Raw genomic sequence first — 22,866 nt, 5'->3', positions numbered from 1 at the left:
TGGAGAGAATTGTGAGGTGGAGAGAGGAGGCGTGAGTTGGAGAGAGGGCAACCTGTTAGCGGAGGACGGGGTGACATGGAGGCGATTCGTTTGTGGCCACTCCTTAAGGGAATATGGCGTCTGACGATATATAGATTAGTTTACACGATGATAGACAAATATGATCAGGAGTTTACGTAATGATAGCCGAGAAGGATCAGGAGTTTACATGATAGGCGAGTAGGATGAGGATTTACATAATGATATACAAGTAGGATCAGGAGTTTACATAATGACAAACAAACAAGAGCAGGAGGTTACATGGTGAAAGACAAACAGGAGCAGGAGTTTACGTATTAGGCTACAATACAGACAGTGCTCGACTTACCCTGTGCATGTTATTCTAGTGAAACCCATTCCTCTTCCACCATCTCATTCAAGACTTCACACCTAAACTCAGCGCAGGAGAACCAGAAAAAACGAAATTTTTCCTGGTGTGGTATGAGACAGCACTCTCTCTCTCTCTCTCTCTCTCTCTCTCTCTCTCTCTATACCAACAGTACCTTAGTGGGAGAGACTAAGATAAAAAAAATATATATATATCCTATGCAAGATTATCACCCCCCTCAAAAAACAAAACAAAAAAATCATTGGTATAGTCACCTTCACAAATCAGTATAACGAGGCAGCCGACATCCTTTCCAACTTCGTAACATTTAAGTCCACTGGGGGAATTTTTTGAAGATATTTACGGTCGACCCCCTGACGCAACCATGATTTGTCCTTACTGTATACGAAGGACAAGGGAAGGACGAGAATAGAGTTTTTTTTTCATGTTTTCTCTTCTTCCCACAAATATTAGTTTCGAGAGGAAAAATCTTATGGAGTTGGGCAGATTTGCAGGAAGGAAAAGAGAAAGTGAATGTAGAATTTTCCCGTCGTTTCGAGAAAAAATCACCCGGTTTTTTTTTTATCCAAAGAAGAAGGAACCCAAGGCCAGGGGGCAAGCAAGATTGTTCCCTCCAAGAAAAAAACAAAAACAAGACTAGGGCGCATCTCTCCGACAAGGGCAAGGTAATTTCCAAACCACTCTTCATAGTGGGTTAGGTTTTCTCATCATTATTCTCTCCGACAAGGAAGAGTATGTTTTCATCTCTGTCTGTTTAGTTGGTTGTCTGTCTGTCTGTTAGCAGGATTACTCAAATACTAAAAGAGAAATTTGAACCAAATTTGGTGGGTAGATAGCTGGTGAGGGGAGGGGTGTGGCGGATGTAGCCAAGGGTTGAGGGGGGTAGGTGGGGTGGGGGTACGAGAATGTGGAAAGGCGTAGGTGGTGGTAGGTGTGGCTAAGTGAGGGTAGGGATGCGGAGGAGATGTGGGTGAGGTGGAGGAGGGATAGGTCGGGGTAGGGAAGGGGTAGCTGAGGGTGGGGAAGGGGTAGATAGGGGGAGGGATAAATGAGGCAGAGGCAGAGGAAGTATACAGTAGATGTGGATATGGGAGGGATAGGTCGGGGTAAGCGTGTGGCGGAGGCATAGGTGGTGGTGAGGACGGGGGAGATGATGGGGGTGGGGGTAGGGACTTGTGGGTGTGGGGAGAGATGTATATGGAAGTTGGGGGATGGGGTAGGGGTGTGAATGGGAGCCGTAAGGGAATATGTAGGAGAGGAGCCGTTGGTAGGAGTAAGGATGTGGAGGGGGGCGTAGCAGGGATGATGGAGGGCTAGGAGGGGGTAGGGGTATTAAGGCTGGAGTGGGGGAAGAGGGTTAGGAGGGGGTCGTGATGGGGAGGAAGGATATAGTGAGTCCCTGTTTCACCCACTACTCCTTCTTGGCCAAACCATTTCTCGTCCAACAGGCACACTATTAAAAATGATGATGGAATGCTATGACAGTGCTTAGGGGGAGTAGCGGTAAGGTGGGGGTAGGAGCAAAGGAATAACATTTTTTATGGTGGGGAGAGATGGGGTGGGGGTGGTTAGGGTGGAGGGTGAGGGTGGGGGTATGAGTGGTGAAGTGGAGTTGTGGCTGAGACAGTGGAAAGGAGTGGTAGGGGTGGCGAGGGTGGTGGGTGGTGATGGGTAGGGGGTGACAGTGGTGGTGGTGGGAGTATGAGTATTGTGGTTGGGTAGGGGGTTGTTAATGGTGGTGGCGGTGTGAAGGTGGGTGGGTAGCGGTAGTAGTGGCGGTAGTAGTGGAAGGAAGTATCGTGGTTGGGTAGGGGGGTATAGGATTTGAAAGGCGATGTGTGGGGGGGAGGGGGAAGAGGAGGGGTAAGGTCAAGGAGGCTTATCCAGTATGACATAGTGGAGGTTTGGGAGGGGGGATGAAGGAACAGTGGTGGGGTGGAGAAGTAGTGGTAGGGGGAGAAATACTGGTTGGTGGGGAAGATGCGGTGGGGGAAAGAGTAGGGATGGAGGGAAGGCGTAGTAGTGAGGGGAAGGAACAGTCGTAAGAGGTAGTAATGGTGGGGAGATGCAGTGGTGGGGGAAGCAGCAGTGGTCTGGGAGGTAGTGGTGGGTTAATGAAGCAGTGTAGGGGGGAATGAATAGAGGTAGGGGGAAGGAGTGGTGATGGAGGAAGGAGTAGTGGTGAAGGAAGTAGTGGTGGTGGAAAGAGGTAGTGATGGAGGGAAGGAGTAGTGGTAGAGGGGAATAGGAGTGGTGGAGGGAAGGAGTAATGGTGGAGTAACAGTGGTGGGGGAAGGAGTAGTGGTGGGAGGAAAGAGGAGTGGTGGAGGGAAAGAGTAATGATGGAGGAAGGAACAGTGGTGGGGGGAAGGAGTAGTGGTGGAGGGAAGGAGTTGTGGTGGTGATGAGGAGGGGGGGGCAGTTTCGAGGAGAATGACTTGTGAAGGTAGAGAATATTAACCCCAGCCTTGGCTATGCGAGGAGAGCGATAAACAAGGAGAATGTACGTGAGGAGAAAGATGAGAAGGAAATGGGGAGACGGAGGATGAGCTGGAGGGATGGGGTGAAGCGGTATAGTGAGGGGGATGTGAGCTGGAGGCAGGGCAGCACTATAGCGGAGGACAGAATAACATGGAAGCGATACCGTTTGTGGCCACCCCTACCGGAATTAAAGTGACTGGCTGTAGAGACAAACACAGATAGATAGATAGATAGATAGACAGAAACACAGATAAACAGTTAGATAGATAGATAGATAAATGAATAGACAGATGGATGGATTTTCGTCCTTCTGCAGCTTATTTCCATGCAGCTCTGTGGCAGAAAAAGACAGTACCACGGCCCTAGATCTTTTCAGTGGCACCTATTCCTGACTAGCATCATGTTCCAGTGTTATTCAGTTGTTAAAACCCAGCATATTTTCTTGCCAGTTTAAGATTGTGTGTGTGTGTGTGTGTGTGTGTGTGTGTGTGTGAAATAGGGGAGACGTCGGACTGCAAGGGTTAGATAGACTAAAATAATTAATCCGCTCACAACTAAACTCCTTTCACTCTTACTTGGCCTAAAATTGCAGTCTATCCACCGTGAATGCTGGATTTTAACAATAGATTAACACATGAATATGATACCAGATAACCTACCAATGATACGATTCAAATTCCTTTCCATAGCACTTCTTGATGACTAGGGCAGTGTTGCAGCATTAGTCTTTTGCTTGAATGCAGAAATCTAGCGCTATATTATAGTGTTAATCTCGCTTAGAATTCAGTAAGCATAGATAGCAATTTTAGGCCAAGTTTGAGTAAAAGGAGTATAGTGATGCCTGTGAAAGTTAACGTGTTGTAGTGGTTGTTTGTGCTTGTCTGTGTGTATGTATGAATTCAGTATGAAGCGATAGGATCCAAACATATGAAGGGATATTTCAGTGTTCGAGAGAGAGAGAGAGAGAGAGAGAGAGAGAGAGAGAGATCTGCGTAAAAGCATTTGCGGAGAAAGAGTTAGGGGCTGAATCTCAAATAGGTTCTATATAAGGAAACACACACACACACACACACACACACACACATGGATTTATATACACAGAAACACCTGCGCATATATGTTAAGACTACTAACTTTATAAGACACAGACATACCTTACACACACATAAATGCACACACATGTACGCGTGGAAAGTCATATACACGCACATACAGATAACCAACTTACACATCTTTTTGCAGAAAAAAGATAGTAGTTTCACCTGCATATGTGCTTAATGTCATGTAAGCACACACACACACACACACACACACACACACACACACACACACACACACACACACACACACACACACACACACACACACACACACACACACACACACTCTCTCTCTCTCTCTCTCTCTCTTCGAACCCTGAATACTAAATGAGGAACAGTCCATCAGGGGAGGGAGAGAATGAACAGGGAAGGGGGTAGGGGAAGGAGGGGGAAGATGGGGAGGTAGATACACTCGAAGGAGGGATGGGAGGGGAGAGGGGGGCGAAGGGAGGAGAGGGAAGGGTAGGATGTAGGAGAGAAGATGCGGAGGAGGGAGTAAAGAAGAGGGAAGAGTGCAAAAGAGTACAAATGAAAGAGGCCGCTTGTTGATGAGGCGACTATCGCTATGGTATCTAATTCTATAAGTTGAAGGTAAGGATAGCAAAGTAAGAAGGCTCTCCCCTACCCACCAAACCCTCCAGCTGAAACTGGCAGGAAAAAAGTGAGAAGGACCACAATGCAGCATGGAAAAACTGACATGGAATTTTCATAGGAAAGACTGAAAATTGTTGAACTATAGCAAGTGACGATTGTGTGTTTATAGGGTTGATTATAATTAGCGAGACTATCCTATGAATTAAGGATAAGCATCGCAAAGCAGGTAGGTGGAATACGCTTGAGAGAGAGAGAGGGAGTGAGAGAGTTGGAAACCTTGTGTATGTTATGGATGCCTCGGGGAATGTGTATTGTGTATTGTGTATGTGTGTGTGTGTGTGTGTGTGTGTGTGTGTGTGTGTGTTAGATGTAGCTTTCACTTTTGCCCGTCATTACAGTACATACTGGTCACTTCAACTTGGCGTAAAATTGCCATCTCTTCATCTTGAATGCTGAGGTGTAGGAAGGGATGAGTGTTAGAAAATGGCGCGAGTCACGAAGAGGAGCTATGGAAAGAATGCAGAGCCATTGTATTGTCGTATTCTGTCACTGAAGTACGGGAAGTAAGCTACAAAGGGACTAAAATTTCAGCCAAGTTAAAGTGAATGGACTACGGATCCTTCGTAGGTTGAGTAAAAATCCTGTTTGAAGGAAGGCTAATCTAAAACAAGAATCACTTAGAGAGTGCATACCTGCGCCGTATAGTCGTTCTAGAAGCCCATCCGCACGATCAGCGGGCACCTGTATTTTCGTTCCATGGTAATAAAATGTAGAAAATAATCATATAGACGTGACTGCTTCTTCTGCCCCTGAGGCATAGGAGTGCAGACCTCACGAGGGGGAATGACAGTTGACATCTTTTCTAGACCATAACAGAACTCCGGGTTGATGCTTCATCATAGACAGAACCACCACCAGTCTCTAGCAGAATCTCCTCGCCTCTACTGTAGGTCCATCCCACCTGATGTGAACGCCAGGAGAATGAATCCGCTGTGGTCTATATGTTGGTTTCTTTTTTGATAGTGTTCGTTTTATTCCTGCTCAGTCCTCTGGTGAGCAACTTCGACAGACAGTTCGCGGTGACATGCTGTCATAGGATCAAATAATGTTCAAGAAACCCTTCTGCTCGCATGTTCTGAAACCTCGAGCACTGACATCCACTCTAGTGGCATTTTGATGGCCTTGCTGTTCTGTGGATGAAATACTCACCGTCTTGAGCGTCTATGGTGACATTATGGCAAATTTCCTGCAGCATTTTTGCAGTGATGTTGCATAATTCTTCATGCCGAATGCACAAAAAGCCTCCCTTCTTGTAAATCATGGCATGGTTTGCATCAAACAATGCCACAAACACACTGCTGAGGTAGGTATTCTGCTGGCCACCCATATCTCAAGGCTATAGCGTCATTAAATTCTTATTGTTCCAGTCGAAGCTTTTTGCCTTGAGAGGCAGGGTTGTCAGCCAATTCGATGCCCCAGCCACCTTTGTCATTTCAGTTCTTCTTTCCTGATCTAAGTTGTTGAATTATGTACTTCAACTCTTCCTTCTGTCTCACTTCTCGTTGCTTGAATATCTGAGCCTTTATTTCTTTCTGCCGTTTTTTGGTCGATTTTACTCGTCTCAGCTTGAGCCCACATCTTCTGTAACAAAGATTCGATGAGCCTTAGTGACTTTTTATGTTCAGAGACTGCCATGGCTGCTGGATCTGTAACGATAAGGCCTCCCAATCTTAGTTGGTATTGCCAGAATACCCCTCTCTTCTGGTGTGGGGATGTGGTCGTTGGTCAGTGATGGGGGGAATGATTCCCTGATAGCATCCTCCAGTGGTTATAACACCTCTTTGTCGGGGATAGTCCGCATCACGAAGGTCCATTAATATTCTACACTATTAAATAAATGCTGTGTTTGCTGCATGGGGCTCAGTTGTTGTATGGCTGGATAATAAAAGTATTTCTTCTACTCATATCCTTACCTTATCACTCACATATTTGTCTTGGAATTCCTTTGTTCCAGTCACTGGACCTGGAGGCCACCGGCTTTCTACTACTACTACTACGGAACTACTTTTACTACTACTACTACTACTACGGAACTACTTTTACTACTACTACTACGGAACTACTTTTACTACTACTACTACGGAACTACTTTTACTATTACTGCTACTACTACTACTACTACTACTGCTTTTACTACCACTACTACTACTGCTACTACTACTACTACTACTACTACTACTACTACTACTACTACTCCTAGTTAAGATGAATGAACAATACAAAACGGCACAACAAGGCTGAATAAATTCTTCAGCGGGACCAAGTATTAGTTATTATAGTGCGTTTGTTTTAACCTGGCCAAGATTCCTAATCCCTTTCACCTCAGTGGATGATCGATTGGCGTATTCTCAGTAACTCTGGAGATTCGTAACCCCTTCCGTAGCAATTTATTCCGCTCATTGCACCTCAGTATCCTCCTCGATGCTATTCATGCAATCGATGTCGAAATTACGATGATATACAGTAAATAGCCCAAGAGAAAATGCTAACGTTCATTATATGCAAAATAAATCACTGGGGAATAGGTGCTACGAAGTCTTCTACGCAACTTATAATACTGTACAGTCGCAGTTGCAGTTAGCCTTGAGGATCGATTTGACCAGTAACCAAGGAGACTCATTCATACATCCTAACCAGAGCCCATCAAATATCACGTAAACACGACTTAGTACGAGTCTTCAAGCCGTAAAGTGGTCCAGTTCTGACAGGTGAAAACATCGACCACTGTGGCGTAAATGATGTGTTGTGCTTCTCATAGGTGTGCTCAGGGAAATATGTGAACAGAATAAACATGAGGGTCCCCAGTTGGTGTGTGTAGTTTAGTGGTGTGTATAGTGTAATTCTGCTGTGTAGTGGTGTGTGTGCATTGTAGTGGCGTGTGTAGTGAAGTGGTGTGTGCTGTGTAGTGGTGTGTGCAGTATAGTGGTATGTTCAGTATGGTGGTGTGTGCTGTGTAGTGGTGTGTGCTGTGTAGTGGCGTGTGCAGTATAGTGGTATGTTCAGTGTGGTGGTGTGTGCAGTGTATTGATGTGGCAGTGTGATGTGTGCAGTGTTGTGGTCTGTGTTCTGTAGTAGTCTGTTCTGTACAGCGGTAGTTGCAATGTAATGGTCTGTGCAGTATAGTATGCAATGTAGTAGTCTGTACAATGCAGGGGTCTGTACAATATAGTGGTTAGTGCAATATCGTGGGTTGTGCAACACTGTGGTCCGTGCAGTACATGGTCTATGCAATGAAGGCCTCCCGTAATCGTTCATTGTAGGCTCTTTCCCTTCCACTCTCGCCCCCACCACCACCACAACCACCACCATCCCACCTCCCATCACCACCCTACCCCTGCCCTACCCCTACCCCTCCCTCATCCCCACCTCCACCACGAACAAAAGCACATAACTTCCCTTCACCCCTGACAGGCGTCCGGATTCCACTCCCTCCACTGTGCTTTCTCCATTTTAACTTGTCTAATAATTGTCATGTTTATTTCCTGAATGCCGAGAGATGACAGTAGATTAAAACAAAAACGATACTAGTCACGAGGAAGCGCTGTGGAAAGGATTTACAACAATATCATTTTCTTTTTCTGCTATTGGGGTACGTGAAATGAGTTGCTAAAGAACGAAAATCTGGGCCAAGTTGAGATGAGAAAAAACATAGTTGAAAGCGCGCTTATTCTAACCTGATGAGGTCCCAAGCCCCTTTCAGTTCAAATAATGGTAAGATGTAGTCAGATTGGAAGGTGGATTTGACTAATAACCAAGGAGATCCATTCCTACCTCATAGCTGTAGCTCATCGAAGTTCATGTAATTATCACAATATTTGGGGAGTAGCCCAGTTCCCTCAGGCGAAAACAAAGCGACTGTACCTAGTAATCTCATTCATTTACAGATTTGAATCAGCTAGCGTCAGGTCTGAAAATAAAATTCTCTCTCTCTCTCTCTCTCTCTCTCTCTCTCTCTCTCTCTCTCTCTCTCTCTCTCTCTCTCGAAAATGAAAGAAGACCTACAGCGTATTATGTATTATTGTCTATATGCTTATGTCATGTATTATAATGTTACAAATAAGTATAGTATAGTGAAAAACATCTGTTGAAAGATATGATGTCTTTTCTCATCCATTCTGGCTACCACCTCCATCACCCTACTCTCTGGGTTCCTGTCTCCACAAAACGTCTCTTTTACCCTCTCGTCCCCGACTCCCGCCCGTTGCTAACCAACATAAACTAAGATAATGATGAAATGATCCGTCAGGCACTGATCATATTAATATTATCATACACCTTTGTACTAAGCATCAGCAAGTCAATAACATAAAATATTTCGGTATATCTGCCAACTATTTCATCTTGTTGTAAGGTGTTACGTTACATACGCACTGCAAGTTGGACCTTGTGTTACAAGGACATACGGTTGTTTATCGTTAACACAGGTTATGTGAGGTTTTGGACGTCAGTTAATTCATATTAACTTGGCAATTTAAGCCTTACATTGTAAACACGTAAGGTCTATGTTCCTGTCATTATTGGATGAACCAAACGAACTAGAGATCCGCTCTGACGAACCACAAACTCTCTACTTTAACGAAAATATACTGACCTCTCGTCACAACAATGACACAATGTCATTATGTATACGACTGACCCACATTCAGTCATATACATAATGACATTATGTCACTGTTGTGACGAGAGGTCGGTATATTTTCGTTTTAGCAGAGAATTTGTGGTTCGTCAGAGCCGATCCCTGACTCGTTTCGTTCATCCAATAATGACAGGAACATAGACCTTACGTGTTTACAATGTAAGGCTTAAATTGCGAAGTTAATATGAATTAATTGACGTCCAAAACCACACATAACCTGTGTTAACGATAAACAACCGTATGTCAAGCTCTCATTCTCCTCTTCCACTCCCTCGGGTGATTTCTTGTGAGTTCCGGGAACGTCTCTGCCAGTGTTTTCAATATCTAACCTGCATCTTTTATTCATTTCCCACTCCAGCTGCCCCGCCCACGACCATACCCGTAGACTGATCCCTTCCCGATACCGCTAACATACTCCTAGTTGAGTTTCTAGTGGGAGAGCTGTTTCTAAACCACCATTTTTACCACTATATGAAGACTGACATTTACCATTCCTTATTTAGCATCTCTTTGTTTACAACATTTATTATACCTTATGTGGCATCTTTCTTTAAACCATTTACCACGCCTTACTGGTGGTAGGCGGGGGCGCCCATTATCTCTGCACTTGATATAGTGCTGGCTACTTCTTCCTTCATGCCCAACAATATTTTTGTGTTTCTGCCCTTCTCTTATCATTTCTCCCATCCTTCCTGTCACTATTTATTACTCTTTTTTTCACTCCAGGTGGTTATACACCGAGTGACAAGTCAAATGGTTTCCTGTACTATACTGTAACTCACGAAACCAGATACAATGCTGGGTAGTAACCATATAACCAAATAACGGGGTGACGTGGAGCCTTTCATGGTGCCCCTGTTAACTGGATGGCGAGTGGAGACGCAAATGCAGCGTCCATCCAGGAACCAACTCTCCACACTAATCCCCGTGCCTCGCTGTGGCGGGGGTGTTGTCAGTCGTGAGGGAACATCGAATTACTGCACAGGATATCTCCGTAGGGTAATTACTTCCCTGCGGTTGATGGGTCTGTTTGATCAAAAAGATTAGGTTTGCACTACAACAATAACCATTCTTTACTTAGCATCTCTGTCCATACCACTTACCATTCCTTAGAGAACATATCATTGTTTATACCATCTACCATCCCATACTTAGCACCTCTGTTTATTTCAGATACTAGGCGCGGCAAAGAGACAGAAAAGAGACGAGACCAACCCGGCGGACACAAGCCACAGCGATAAGGAACGGTTCTCTAAGCTGGAACTGAAGAAGCTTGAGGAAGGTGAGCCAAGGAGTTGTGTTGGTTCTTTCACTTTTGTACTTTCTCTTTTCTTAAATTTCCTTTCTGTTTCCTTGTTGTCTGGACCCTACCTCACCCCATTCTTAAGTGAGAGAGATTCCTGATGATGATGATGATGATGATGATGATGACAGCCTATATAAACCCTCTTTGGAACACACAATATAAGAACCCCTGTACTAAATCAAAAGCTGTCTAACCGCTGATTATGAAATGAATTGATAATGGATTCATAGCACCAGATAAAACCATATGCCACAAATGCAAAAGATGGATGGAGTACTGACTGTGTTTTGGAGACGCTAAGAGGATGAGGAAATAACAAGAAAAGTTAGTAGTAGTAGATGTAGTGGTAGTATTGGAAGTAGTAACAGCAGCAGCAACAGTAGTAGTAGTAGTAGTAGTAGTAGTTGCATTAGTAGCAGTAGCAGCAGCAGTAGCAACCCCAAACTCAACTGAAACGTACACCGAGCGGGATGGAGGCCGAAATTGCCCTCATCCTGCAGTTCACTGTTCTCCTTTGGGTGATAGGAAAGTAGGAGAGGGACCTTTGTACAACCATGCACTCTAGCCACATGGTTTTATCGGTGCCACCACATGAAGGCGTACCTCTCCAGCAGCACAAGAAAAGGTAAAAACAAAATTAAAACAAGGGTAAAACGCAATCAAGACAAGCTAAGATACAGCCAAGAAAATCAATAAAAGGTGAAATATTACGAGGTTAAGTATCACATAATGTAGTGATTGTAAAGTCACTGTTTTTATGGTATTAATGTCATTCGTTCTTTCTTTTACAGAAGAAGGTCAACCATATTTAAGGACGAAAATTCTCAAAACCAGCAGTACAAAAGTGGATTCAGACGGTAAGAGGAGACTTTATTTGTAGTGTTTATCTATTTAGTTAATCACAGTATTATTAGCCCAATATTTTCTCCTTGAATGGATTGTACTGGCAATATAACGCGTTTGTTCTGACCTGATAAAGACTCCTAACTCCATCAGCTCGGTTGATAGTCAAGTGTACTGTAGTAGGATTGGTGGGTTAGTCTGACTCGTGACCATGGGTATCTGTTCTTAAATGTGGCAGTTTTAAGCATTTATGGTATTGTAGGATTATCTTACACATAACAGCAGTAGTAATAGTAGTAGTTGTATAGCTTCTGATTCACTTGAAACATGAAACCGGTGAGCTGAAGGATAAAGCTACGTTTCAGCATTCCACCAACCCTCCTTTCGAGGTAGAGGAGAGTTGAGGATCATCTGTATAACCAGGTAGCAGAGTTTCCTAACTAAGTTGGTGCCACTGCATGAAGGCATCCTTGTCCAGAACCATGCATAATAAAATCGTCATGTATTTTACTTCCATTACTCACACAAGGCATAAAATTGCCTTCTTTCTTTCTCGACTCATAGCAATAGATTAACGCTTATGACAGTCACGAAGAAGTGTTATGGAAAGGATGCAGAATCGCAGTATTCCCTCATTCTACCACGGAACTCCGTGAAATAGACTGCAAAAGGACAAAAGTCTGGGCCAGGTTAAGGTGAAATGAGTATAGCAGAAGCAACGCACACAGACGGCAGATCACAGCGACACTCTCCTGGTCGTGTCAGCTTCTGGTATCTTACATGTCATACAGTTTTAACCAGTTGAAGGTAAGGCATTGGAGTCTGATAATATAAGTACTGTCCCCATTAACCCCTTTGTGGTTGCATTAACTCGAGTGCTTTAAATGAGATAAAAACTATTATCTGATTAAACAGAGGGCAAGTCACAAGAGTCTGAGTGTTGATGCAGTAAACAAGCTGAGATATGGACATGGCTTTTGTGTGTGTGTGTGTCTAATGTTTACCGGCTACTGTTGTGTTAGTTACTGTGCACTGTGACAGAGGCCCCAGTACTGGGAGACTTGACAGGCTTTCTTACCCGTCTTTCTTACACCTTGCTGCTTTATTTCTGCATCTAGCGTGTTATACTCCTTTTACTCTGACTTGGCCTAAAATTGCCGTCAGTCCATCTTGAATGCTCAGTTGTAAAATATGCTGCTACTCATGAAGAAGAGCTATGGCAGGGATGTAGCGCCGTAGCATTTATCCTTTTTTGACATTCAGCTGCATGGAATATACTGTTAAAGGACAAAAACCGGGGCCACATTAAGGTAAAAAAAGGACTTAATGATCTTTGTGTTAGTTATGCAATCCATCTCGATACTAGAAACGCACCAATATCCTACAGGATAATTCTAAACTGTAATACGCGGAACAACTAGCTAAGGAACAGGTGTTGGGGAGCTTCCTTAACTCCTTCAAGCTGATGACGTGTTCTCCCATTATATTCTTGTTACCTCTAGATTTTATTCAGCTTAGGATAGACCTCTGACAGCGAAGGGGTTAATGAAGACAATATGTAACTCCCGCTGTTTGAAAAATATCCCCTAAGCTGCGTAAAAGCTTATTGTGGTGCCAGAAATGAAAGCTACGTCATTGGAGAGAAGTGCTTAACCCTTCCAGTCCCACGACGTATTCTATTATTTTACTCTTGCAACCTCCAGATGGTTGATCAGTCGTTTGGAAGATCTCGTTTGGTGAATGGGTAAATGAAGGCTGTATCTAACCCCTCTGTTCCCAAAAACTTCAATCAAGCTTAGTAAGATCAACTGAAGATAGCGAGGAGAAACTAAAAGGCGCGTCATGGGAATAGTAGTATTTATAGTAGTAGTAGTGGTATTTGTTGTTGTTGTTGTTGTTGTGGTGGTGGTGGTGGTGGTTGTGGTGGTGGTAGTAGTAGTAATAATAGCCCCGGGTTCATTTGAAACGTAAACCAGGTGGACTGCAGGTTGAAGTTGCCCTTTCCTGGCAATCCACCATCCGTCTCTTGGTGGAGAGGGAGAGAGCTGAGGGACGTTTGTATAACCAGGTAGCTCCATCACCGAGCAACATGAGTACCACCGCATGGAAGCATCCCTATTCTCCACCTGTCATTGGAGTAAAGGAATGAACCAACGAGAAAGCGACCCTTACTGTTATTATCCTCAAAATTGGCCGCTTGAGAGTTTTTGGCTACAACGAAATTGAAAATATCGATATTAATTTTCGTAATATTATCACATCGCGTTAGAAATAGGGAAATATCGTATGAAAATAGCTTTGTCATAATATCAAACACTTGCTGAACATTGACATGCTTTCTTTTTGCCGTAAATAAGGAAAGTACGGTATCGAAGACCGTCTGTCGTTTCACATTTTTAAGAAATTGCTTGTTCTTACCCTCCCCAGACGAGTCCGACGATGCCCCTGAAGAAACCCTAGGCCAGGACTACATTGTACAGGACTCACCGATGAACATCAAGTACAGCATTGAACAGAAATTCCTCCTGGAGATGCCCAGAGACTTCTTTGACCTGTGGGAATGCTGTTCAAAAATTAATAATGAGAAGCCAGAAGGTAAAGCATCGTAATATCTCTTGTACAGTCTCTCCAAAAAGTGATGGCGGAGTTTCAGAATGCTTCGGTCACTCTGTACTGTATGTGCATTATCACTGATCGAAAACTTCTGGATACTCTGTCACTACTTCTTGGGGCGACTGTACAGTACATGTCAATCTGTTTAAAGCCAAGCGCCTTAATCTCGCGGGTGGTCACACACAAATCACCCCCATACTACCCTGTCTTCAGCCATCAAGCTGCCCTTACTCCTCACCATCCCCTCACATACCACACCATCCCCTCCTTCCGTCTCATCCTCGGTCTCCCCCTTCCCCACCCGCCCCAGCCCACTCACACCCACCATCATAGTCAGTCCCTCATTCTCTGTCCTCTCCTTATTTACTTTTTGGCTGCCATAAAGCTTCTACAATGATGTTTGAATTTTAGCACTGAATTGAAACGGTTACCTCAGGCTCTTATCATCATCATTATCACCATCATCATTATCATCCACCCTCTCTCTCTCTCTCTCTCTCTCTCTCTCTCTCTCTCTCTCTCTCTCTCTCTCTCTCAACAAGTTCCAACCATACAGTGCTAATGTCTCCCTACACCCCTACAGAGGCGCTCCAAAAGGCTGGTCTGACCCTGGTTGGCCCCTACGACGTCCTGACGGGTAAACTAAAGCAGCTCAAGACCCGCCGAGTGTCCAGCTACGTCTGTCATTGGCGCTACTACTATGACCCGCCTGAATTTATGGTGTGTTTAGTATACAGTAGGTGCATGAGCTTAGTATATGAATATTTCGTATCGTACAGACCTCGGCAGATTTAAACGTAACTACTTATGGACAAAATTAGCTTTGACTTTTTTCGTATACCTCCCATCTTTGTGACACTATTCCCCCTATTAAAGCAGAATAACAATTAGCCAAGAAAAGCAAAACAGTAAAAATAAGATAAGAGTAAGACAGAGAAAGGTAAATATTGTAACACCTGAGGAACAGAATGGGCTACGGTGAAGATACATTTCCCTGACAATACTCTTTCAGTCATATGTGCAACAGGTCAACTCTGGAACTGTCTTCTATGGTCTGTATTACCCCTATACCTATGACCCCCAATGTTTTAAACACTGTGTCCAGACATCTCGAAATGAATGGATCTTGAATTTGGCTCTTTTTTTTTTTTTTTTGGTCCATTTTTTATTATAAGCATAAAAAACGAAAATGAGATGTGGGAAAGCAGCAAAAATGGGTGAAATTGCAACAAAGTGTTTCAAGAAAGGCATGGATAGTGTTGTGGACCCATCACTCCAGTGTTGTACAAGTTTGTCTCATTTTACTCAGGCTTTCGCCAGATGATCCTTTTTAACTGAGGGAGAATCTCAAGTATTGGAGGAGTTGATTAAGGCTGTCTCTAACTCAGTCAATTTTAAAAGTCTCTCCTGAGCTGAATAAAAACGTCTGGAGATAGCAAGAGTAAAAAAAAGTCATCAGATGGGAGGGACCCCAACCAATCTCAGGTTCCCGATTTGAGGCTTCAATGTCCTTGTCTGGAGCTACCTGGGTGTCTGGTGGCGTAGTGGTCAGAGGAACGATCTTGCATACTTTCGATCCTCAAGAGGTGACTAGAGGTTATCATATCATTCAGCATCAGTAGCAGTAGTTGGAACCCTAGCCTCATCCGCAACGTGAACCTAGTGGACTGCAGACTTAAATTACCCTTTTCCTGCAGGTCCCCCATCCTCTTTTCAAGGGACAGAGAAGTAGTTCAAGGACATGTGTATAACCGGGCAGTGGAGCCACCCAGATATATCAGTACCAAAACATGAAACCGTCCCTCATGTAAAGTGGGAACACCTAGTATTTATTTTTAAAATGCACATCATCATCATCTTCATCAGCTTGAGTCAGTCCACTGCAGGGACAAAGACCTCTTCTACTTTTTCCACTCTGACCTATTAGCTGTTAGTTTGTTCCATCCAGTCCCTGCTATCTCCGAATCTCTTCCTGTCATCTCGTTCTCTGTCTGCCTTTTCCTCTCATTCCATCTCACTTACCCTGGTTATCCATCTGTCATCTCTCCAATGAAGGACGTGACCTACCACAGTCATATACGCTTTTATATTGTAGTGGTTATATTATCTACTTTCGTGTGTTCCCTTACGCAGGTGGCTGTCTTTTTATATGTCCCTAACTTAATCCTTTCCATTCATCTTTGAAAACTCCTAAGTTTACGCTCAGTGGATTTTGTTACACACACACACACACACACACACACACACACACACACACACACACACACACACACACACACACACACACACACACACACGAATTAGTGTTTAATAGACTTACCATTCTGAAATGTTATGTTACGTACTTAACTTTTATATACGGCATTTCTTGTAAGAAGCTAATTTTATTTCTCATCTCCAGACGATGATAGCGGGTGATGAGAATGAATACCACGTGGGCTACTACCGAGATGACCCGTTCCACTTGCCCATCTTTGTGGCGTCCATGTCTGCGGCCAAGCCAGGGAACATCAAGCCACTCGGGGGAAATCTATTTGCCGCAGTGTGGTGGGTTGCAGTCTGCACAGATATATAAAGACGTAACTGCTGGAAAACAAAATGATAATTTTAAGACGATTGTGCTCTAATATCATCATCATCATCATCATCATCATCCGGACCTCCATTCCCACCCTAGGGCGGGGTGAGTGTGGCAACGTCCAGACGGCCCAAGTTTGACCAGTTCAATGGGCCACGCTTCCATTCACACAACATTCAAGCCCCCAGAATCCTAACTCTATCTGATACGCCAAAAACATTCACCTCATTCTGTGGTTTCATACAAACGTATCCGATAGAGTCAATCCGGACGCTGTCACGTTAAAAAGGGGTGCCAAATCCCTGATCATGCACTTCTTCTCACAACATTCATCCAGCCAGGTCGATCTTTTGTCAGTTCCTTAGCCTCACCGACTTCCATATCTCTCTTCCTCACACACTCATCTAATATTGGAAATATAATCATAATAATGACGTTAACTGGAGGATTTTTTTTTTTTTTTTTTTTTTTTTTGAGGGGGACTAAATGAAGATTGTTATTAATATATACGAAATGCCTTTACGAGATGCTTTGAGAGGAATGAAACAGGTCGGCTGGAAAATGAATGCACTGGTGGTGTGATGTGTGTGTGTTGGGGGGGGGGGAAGGGAAACTGATGTGATTTGGAGATGTGAAGAGAATGAAGGAGTAAAATATAATGAAGTGCTATTAGTGTGAATGTAGAGGGTATAGCATCAAGAGGCGCACCTATTAAGACGGGATGAGGTCCTAGAAGATGATTTTGGAGATAAGAGACTGGGCAGAAATGCTATCAGAGATCCTGCAGCAAGGAGTGTCACCATCAAATGAAGAGTTGTACTAGTTTGCTGATGAATTCTGAAATTTGATTTATGAAAGAGCCACGGAAGAGATTTTAGCACATTGAATCCTGTTTCATTATTATTTTTAGGTTGTCAGTGTAGTTCCTAAAGGTTTTTAAAGTAAATGACCCTACTTCTATAGCAGATATGAGGACAGTACTGCAATAGCTTTGTACTGCAGGTAGTAGTAGTTAGTAGCAGTTGGAACCCCAGGATCATCTGAACGTGAACCAGTGGAATGCAGAAAAGTTGCCCTTCCCCTGCAGACTACTGTCTTCCTTTTGGAAAACAGAGAGGGAGCTGAAAAACAATTGTACAATGAGGCAGCGGAACCAGACGGTTATATCGTTGCCACAGTTAGAAAGCTTCCCTCTCCAACACCTTATGTAGAACTTAACATAGCTTAACATAATGATTATTTATTTTTGGTGCCGACTAAAAGTTTAATTGCAAATATAATTACTGTCCACTTTGCAGCTCCTACTTAAATCAACGGATGAAGGAAGAGAATCCCTTCAAGAAAATGCCCCTCCAACGACTGTACACAGAAGTGGAGTCGTACGCCCGAAGCCACGACTACTCCCTGGACGCTGTGACTCCCAGCATGAGACGCAGGAGGAAAAAAGTCTTATCCAGCACTTTCCACGGAGCAGGAATTGTTATCCCAGGTCATGACGTTGGCTACAGAGTGAACCCGGAAACTGATGGTATGTAGAATTGAATTATTACATTTTTCATGACTAAGCATAGACGATAGTTTGTTCTCTTAGGTTCATCAGTCTTGTGTGTCAGATATGATGAGTCACCACTGACAGTAATGCCCACCATCCACACTAAATATATATACTCACATGGGCTGCCTCATTCAGGTCTGGTATGGTAGTTAGTGGGGGCGTTTTTAAGATATGATGTAAGTATTATAGAAGAAATTAATGTCTGTTTTAATGAAATTCAAAGCACCAGACTGTTTCTTGTCCTTTCAGCCAACAGGTTACTTCCCCAACCATTTAGTATGGAGGAAAGAGAAGGTTTGCACTGTGGTATAGTGGAATGAATCAAAAGCCACACACTGATGTACAAGAAGGTCCGTATATTGAGCCTTCTTTGGCACTCGGTTAGCTAATACTTGTGTGTTTCACGGACGGCTCTGCGTTCGGGTGGCTGTCCTGAATAATTTTCTGCTTCCCATAACCCTTTTTATGTTGTATAGTTTTTGCCTTTCTGTGTCCATCAATTGCGTGGTTGATTACCGTACCAGTATCAGGAAGTAGGGTAGACATTAGTAAAGCTGACTGGGGTTTCTCCAGGCTTTCTCCACAATACAAGAGAATTTGATATCTGAGTGTAAAGGAGTCTGTACTACCCCTTATAGTACGTGAGTTGAGAAAATTGAATATGAAACTAACGACAATAGTTTGCAAGTAAGATTATGAGTGGTGTTGCAAGAAAATCTTCAGCTGTGTACAGTAGGAGAAAAGATGAACTCAGTTAAAATAGTTATTGATAGCTTAGGACATAGTTGCGTACTGGTAGAGATTCATGTCGTGGTCACCTTTTTAGGGTATTGCAGGGAGGGAGCAAGGTGTGAGATGAAAATATACACCGATATACATAACTTAAAGATTGCCATTGTTGTTTTTGTTGTTGTTGTTTCATGCCCCTCTGGATGTGAACTCAGTGAAGTAAGGGTTGAAACTGCCCTTCTCCACTAGTCCACAGTCTTCATTTTGGGGGGACAGTGAGAGAGAGTTAAGAGACATTTGTGTAACTGGTCAGTGGAACCACCTGGTTATAATGATGTCACCACGTGAAGGTACCTCTCTCCAACACAAGTCTGGCAAAAATGAGAAATGATCATTTAACTTAAGTGGAATATTTTAGACTACACACTCTACCAACAATTACTCAATACTGTATCTTCATCTTACAGACAACCTGCGCCAGATGCTGCAGAAGGTAGCAGACGCTACGACGGAGGAGGAGAGGACTAAGAGCTTTGAAGAAATACAGGAGCTGATCAATAATGCCCAGTCTGCATATGATGAAGGAGATTATGGTGAGGAACAGGCAGTGATACGGGGAGTTATAATGATTACGTTTCTCCTGTGACTGTATATTACTGCATCAGTACATTTTGATAGGCGGTGTTTCATCATTCCATTGGTTAGCTTTTTCACCCAACAGTTGCCCTTCAAGGTGCACATAATCTACAGCATTCAGTAAGGACTCTTAACCACTTAAACACAGTGACGTTATGTTACGCTTCTTTCCATCTCCTGGCGATGCTATTCAGCTTAGGAGTGACTTGCCGAACTGGAGGATATATATATATACTGTATATATATATATATATCTATATATATATATATATATATATATATATATATATATCCTTCATTAACGCAATTGCAAGGGTACTCCCTTAAACTTAATAAAAATCGTTTGGAAGTAGCTGGACTAAAATAAAAATTGTGTCATCAGATTGAAGGTGTTAGTCACGTCACTCCGAGTACAGTATTTATATTTCGTTCTTGCTATTACCAGACTGTTTTATTCAGCTTAGGAGTCAATAAAGGCTATATCTAACCCCTCCGGTTCATTTTCTGAGTAGCAAATGGATGTCTGGAGACAGCAAGAATAAACAAATGATGGGACTAACCCTAAAGTCCTTTGTTGAGGTACAGTACATGAATGAGAGTAGGTTAAGGAGGAGGGAGGGCAGCTTGATGGTGTAGGACAGGGCAACGTCGAGGACTGAGGCTTACGGCTACAGATAAATAAGTACATAAAAATTCATACAACGCTTAATTAATACACTATACTTCTTTTACGTTAACTTGGCCTAAATCCTCGTCCTTTTACAACTTATTTCACCTAGCTCAGTGGCAGAAAAAGGCAATACTACGGCTCTCCTTCCTTGACTCAGAACTTCTTTGTAACTAGCATCATATTCTAGCATTAATCTATTGTTGCAGCTTAGCATGTAAGATGGAGAGATACCAATTTCAGGCCAAGTTAGAGTAAAATGAGTATGGGCTACCTTTCTTCTTTGTTATTTTGTAATGGTGTATTTTTCACTACACTTCCGTCACAGGTATGGGTCTGGAACTGGGAATGAACATGTTTATATTTGGTGGTGAGGAGTTCCACAAGGCCATACTCCGCTTACTGGGTGTTGGCTACGACATGCTGGGCAGGGAACCGTACGTGGATATTATACACGTAAGTATAAGCTAGAGCATAATTGCCCCCATTGACTCATGGATATCAGTACTGTTATAATCTTGCTGTCATCATCATCATCATCATCATCATCATCATCATCATCATCATCACTACCACCACCATCGTCATCATCATCATCATCATCATCACTACCACCACCATCGTCACCATCATCATCATCATCACTACCTCCACCAACACCACCACCACCACCATCATCATCATCATCATCATCATCATCATCCACACCTCTTTTCCCACCTGAGCATGGGATGAAGTAGTCCAGAGAACAAGAAAAATACTGACTATCAAAGGTGTCCTTTGTCTTGTTATTGTTACTGCTGCTGCTGTTGTTGTTATAATAATAATAATAATAATAATAATAATTATTATTATTATTATTATTATTATTATTATTTATTATTAATATTATTATTATCCATCCATTCATCCATCATCCAATCGTATGTTTCCCCATGAGGAGCGGAGGAGCTCGGGGTTAGGCGAGTTGGTCATGACATATAAGATAAGAGTGACCAGCCTCACTCATCCCTGAGTGGCATTACGTGAGCAATAAACCCCAACCACCCCTTGGATATAAACCTTCACTGGCTCAGTCCGACTGGAACGCCTTAATTACTCACTAAACCACCAGGTGCCATAATTTGGTTACATGGTTACCACCCAGCGCAGTAAATGGTTTCCAGGTGTACAGAACACCATTTGGTTTGTCACTCAGTGTAGAGTCACCCGTAGGCAGAAGGAAGAGGAAAAAATGAAGGAAAGAAAGACGGAAGAGGAAGGAAGAAAGTGAGGAAATGGCAGACAACCAAAGCAGCACTATATCGAATGAGTGGATGGTGAGCGCCCCCACCTACCACATATTATTATTATTATTATTATTATTATTATTATTATTATTATTATTATCATCATCATCATCATCATCATCATCATCATCATCATCATCATCATCATCATCATCATCATCATCATCATCAATATTATTATTATTATTATTATTATTGTTTGCTTTTTTTCTCCACAGGCTCACCTAAAAAACAGAAGACGGGGCAGCAACATGAGCATCTTAGAAGTGTTAGAATGAATCTGCGTGTAATAACCGAACTGAAACTTAAATTACTCACTATTGTGGCCGAGATTCGACCACATGCCCCCGCGCTTTATACGCCCACACGTTACCACTGGGCCAAAGAGAGGATCCCCGTTTGCCTCGAAGCAACACGGGCTTTTACTGACCCCAGTACTCCATCCATTTCTCCCCTTGGTGATTAATTTGGTGAGTTTCGAACACATCGGAGGCCACCAGTGGGGACGCTGCGGACCACAATGAACAGCTCATCCCCGGGATGTAAGGACTAAGATGCTGTCAGCTAACCAACAACATCATTGCCCTCCAAGCATCGCCTCTCATCCCACCGCTGCCTCCAATGTAACAACAGAGCTGAAACTTAACAAATTAATCATTGTTCTGGCCGAGAGTCGATCTCAGGCACCCGTGCTTTATACACGCGAACGTTACCACTGGGCCAAAGAGAGAATCCCCGCCTTGCCTCTAAGCAACGCGGACTTTTATTGACCCCATTACATGCGAGTCTGGTTTTTAGCTCTCTTTAAAACACCACATTATTGTTTTTTTCTCTTAGAAGTACCATTTTGTAGAATGTTCCTCCCAGTGTATATTGTAAGCAGTAGATTTGCATTACTATACAGTAGTGCTCTAACTCTATCACAGTTTTTACAGAGCAAGTTGTCTTTATGCCTATAGAAGTCTAAGTTTCTGATAAACCCATTACTTTCAACAGGGTTTAGTTTGGTAGCTCAGTAGTGTTGTTTTCAGAATTCATCCTTTGGTTGCATGTCAGGATAGTAGTCTACTCTTGCGGTCAAAATTTCGCCGACATTTCTCTGCTGGCTGAAGTGGTGGAAGGTGGTACAGCTGTGGACATAAATAACAATCCACTTCTTTACGATTAACAATAAGACTGCGAGCAACGCCTTTCAATAATTAGTGATGGGATCTTTGTAGCCCAGCAAACTTTTCAGAATATTACGTAAGCGTTTTGTAATTTTTTGATCATAAAGTCGATATTATTGTCTGCAACTGTACATGAGTTATTTTTAGATGACTGCGATGTAAAACGTAAGCAAAAGAGTATGAGATGGAGGAGTATTCGTTGGGGAGAAATGGGAAGTATAG

The 22,866-nt window shown here is 43.1% G+C and overlaps 1 protein-coding gene across 1 annotated transcript in view; it reads left to right on the top strand.

Annotated features, from left to right (window-relative positions):
- The window catches only part of LOC145391043 (uncharacterized), a 35,329-nt gene extending 13,557 nt beyond the window's left edge, over nucleotides 1-21,772 (top strand). The window contains exons 5-13 of the mRNA XM_080265775.1: nucleotides 10,433-10,541; nucleotides 11,357-11,422; nucleotides 13,836-14,003; nucleotides 14,605-14,741; nucleotides 16,423-16,568; nucleotides 17,898-18,127; nucleotides 19,351-19,476; nucleotides 20,515-20,642; nucleotides 21,694-21,772. Coding sequence (XP_080121901.1) covers nucleotides 10,433-10,541; nucleotides 11,357-11,422; nucleotides 13,836-14,003; nucleotides 14,605-14,741; nucleotides 16,423-16,568; nucleotides 17,898-18,127; nucleotides 19,351-19,476; nucleotides 20,515-20,642; nucleotides 21,694-21,753 — 1,170 coding nt within the window. The 3' untranslated portion in view covers nucleotides 21,754-21,772. The remainder of the gene's footprint in view (nucleotides 1-10,432; nucleotides 10,542-11,356; nucleotides 11,423-13,835; nucleotides 14,004-14,604; nucleotides 14,742-16,422; nucleotides 16,569-17,897; nucleotides 18,128-19,350; nucleotides 19,477-20,514; nucleotides 20,643-21,693) is intronic.
- The last annotated feature ends 1,094 nt before the right edge of the window (nucleotides 21,773-22,866 follow it).

This window comes from Coenobita brevimanus, chromosome 16, assembly GCF_032717465.1.
Source record: "Coenobita brevimanus isolate Jiangsu-jjx chromosome 16, ASM3271746v2, whole genome shotgun sequence".
Taxonomy (NCBI): Eukaryota; Metazoa; Arthropoda; class Malacostraca; order Decapoda; family Coenobitidae; genus Coenobita; species Coenobita brevimanus.
This window is presented reverse-complemented; position numbering and strand designations above follow the sequence as displayed.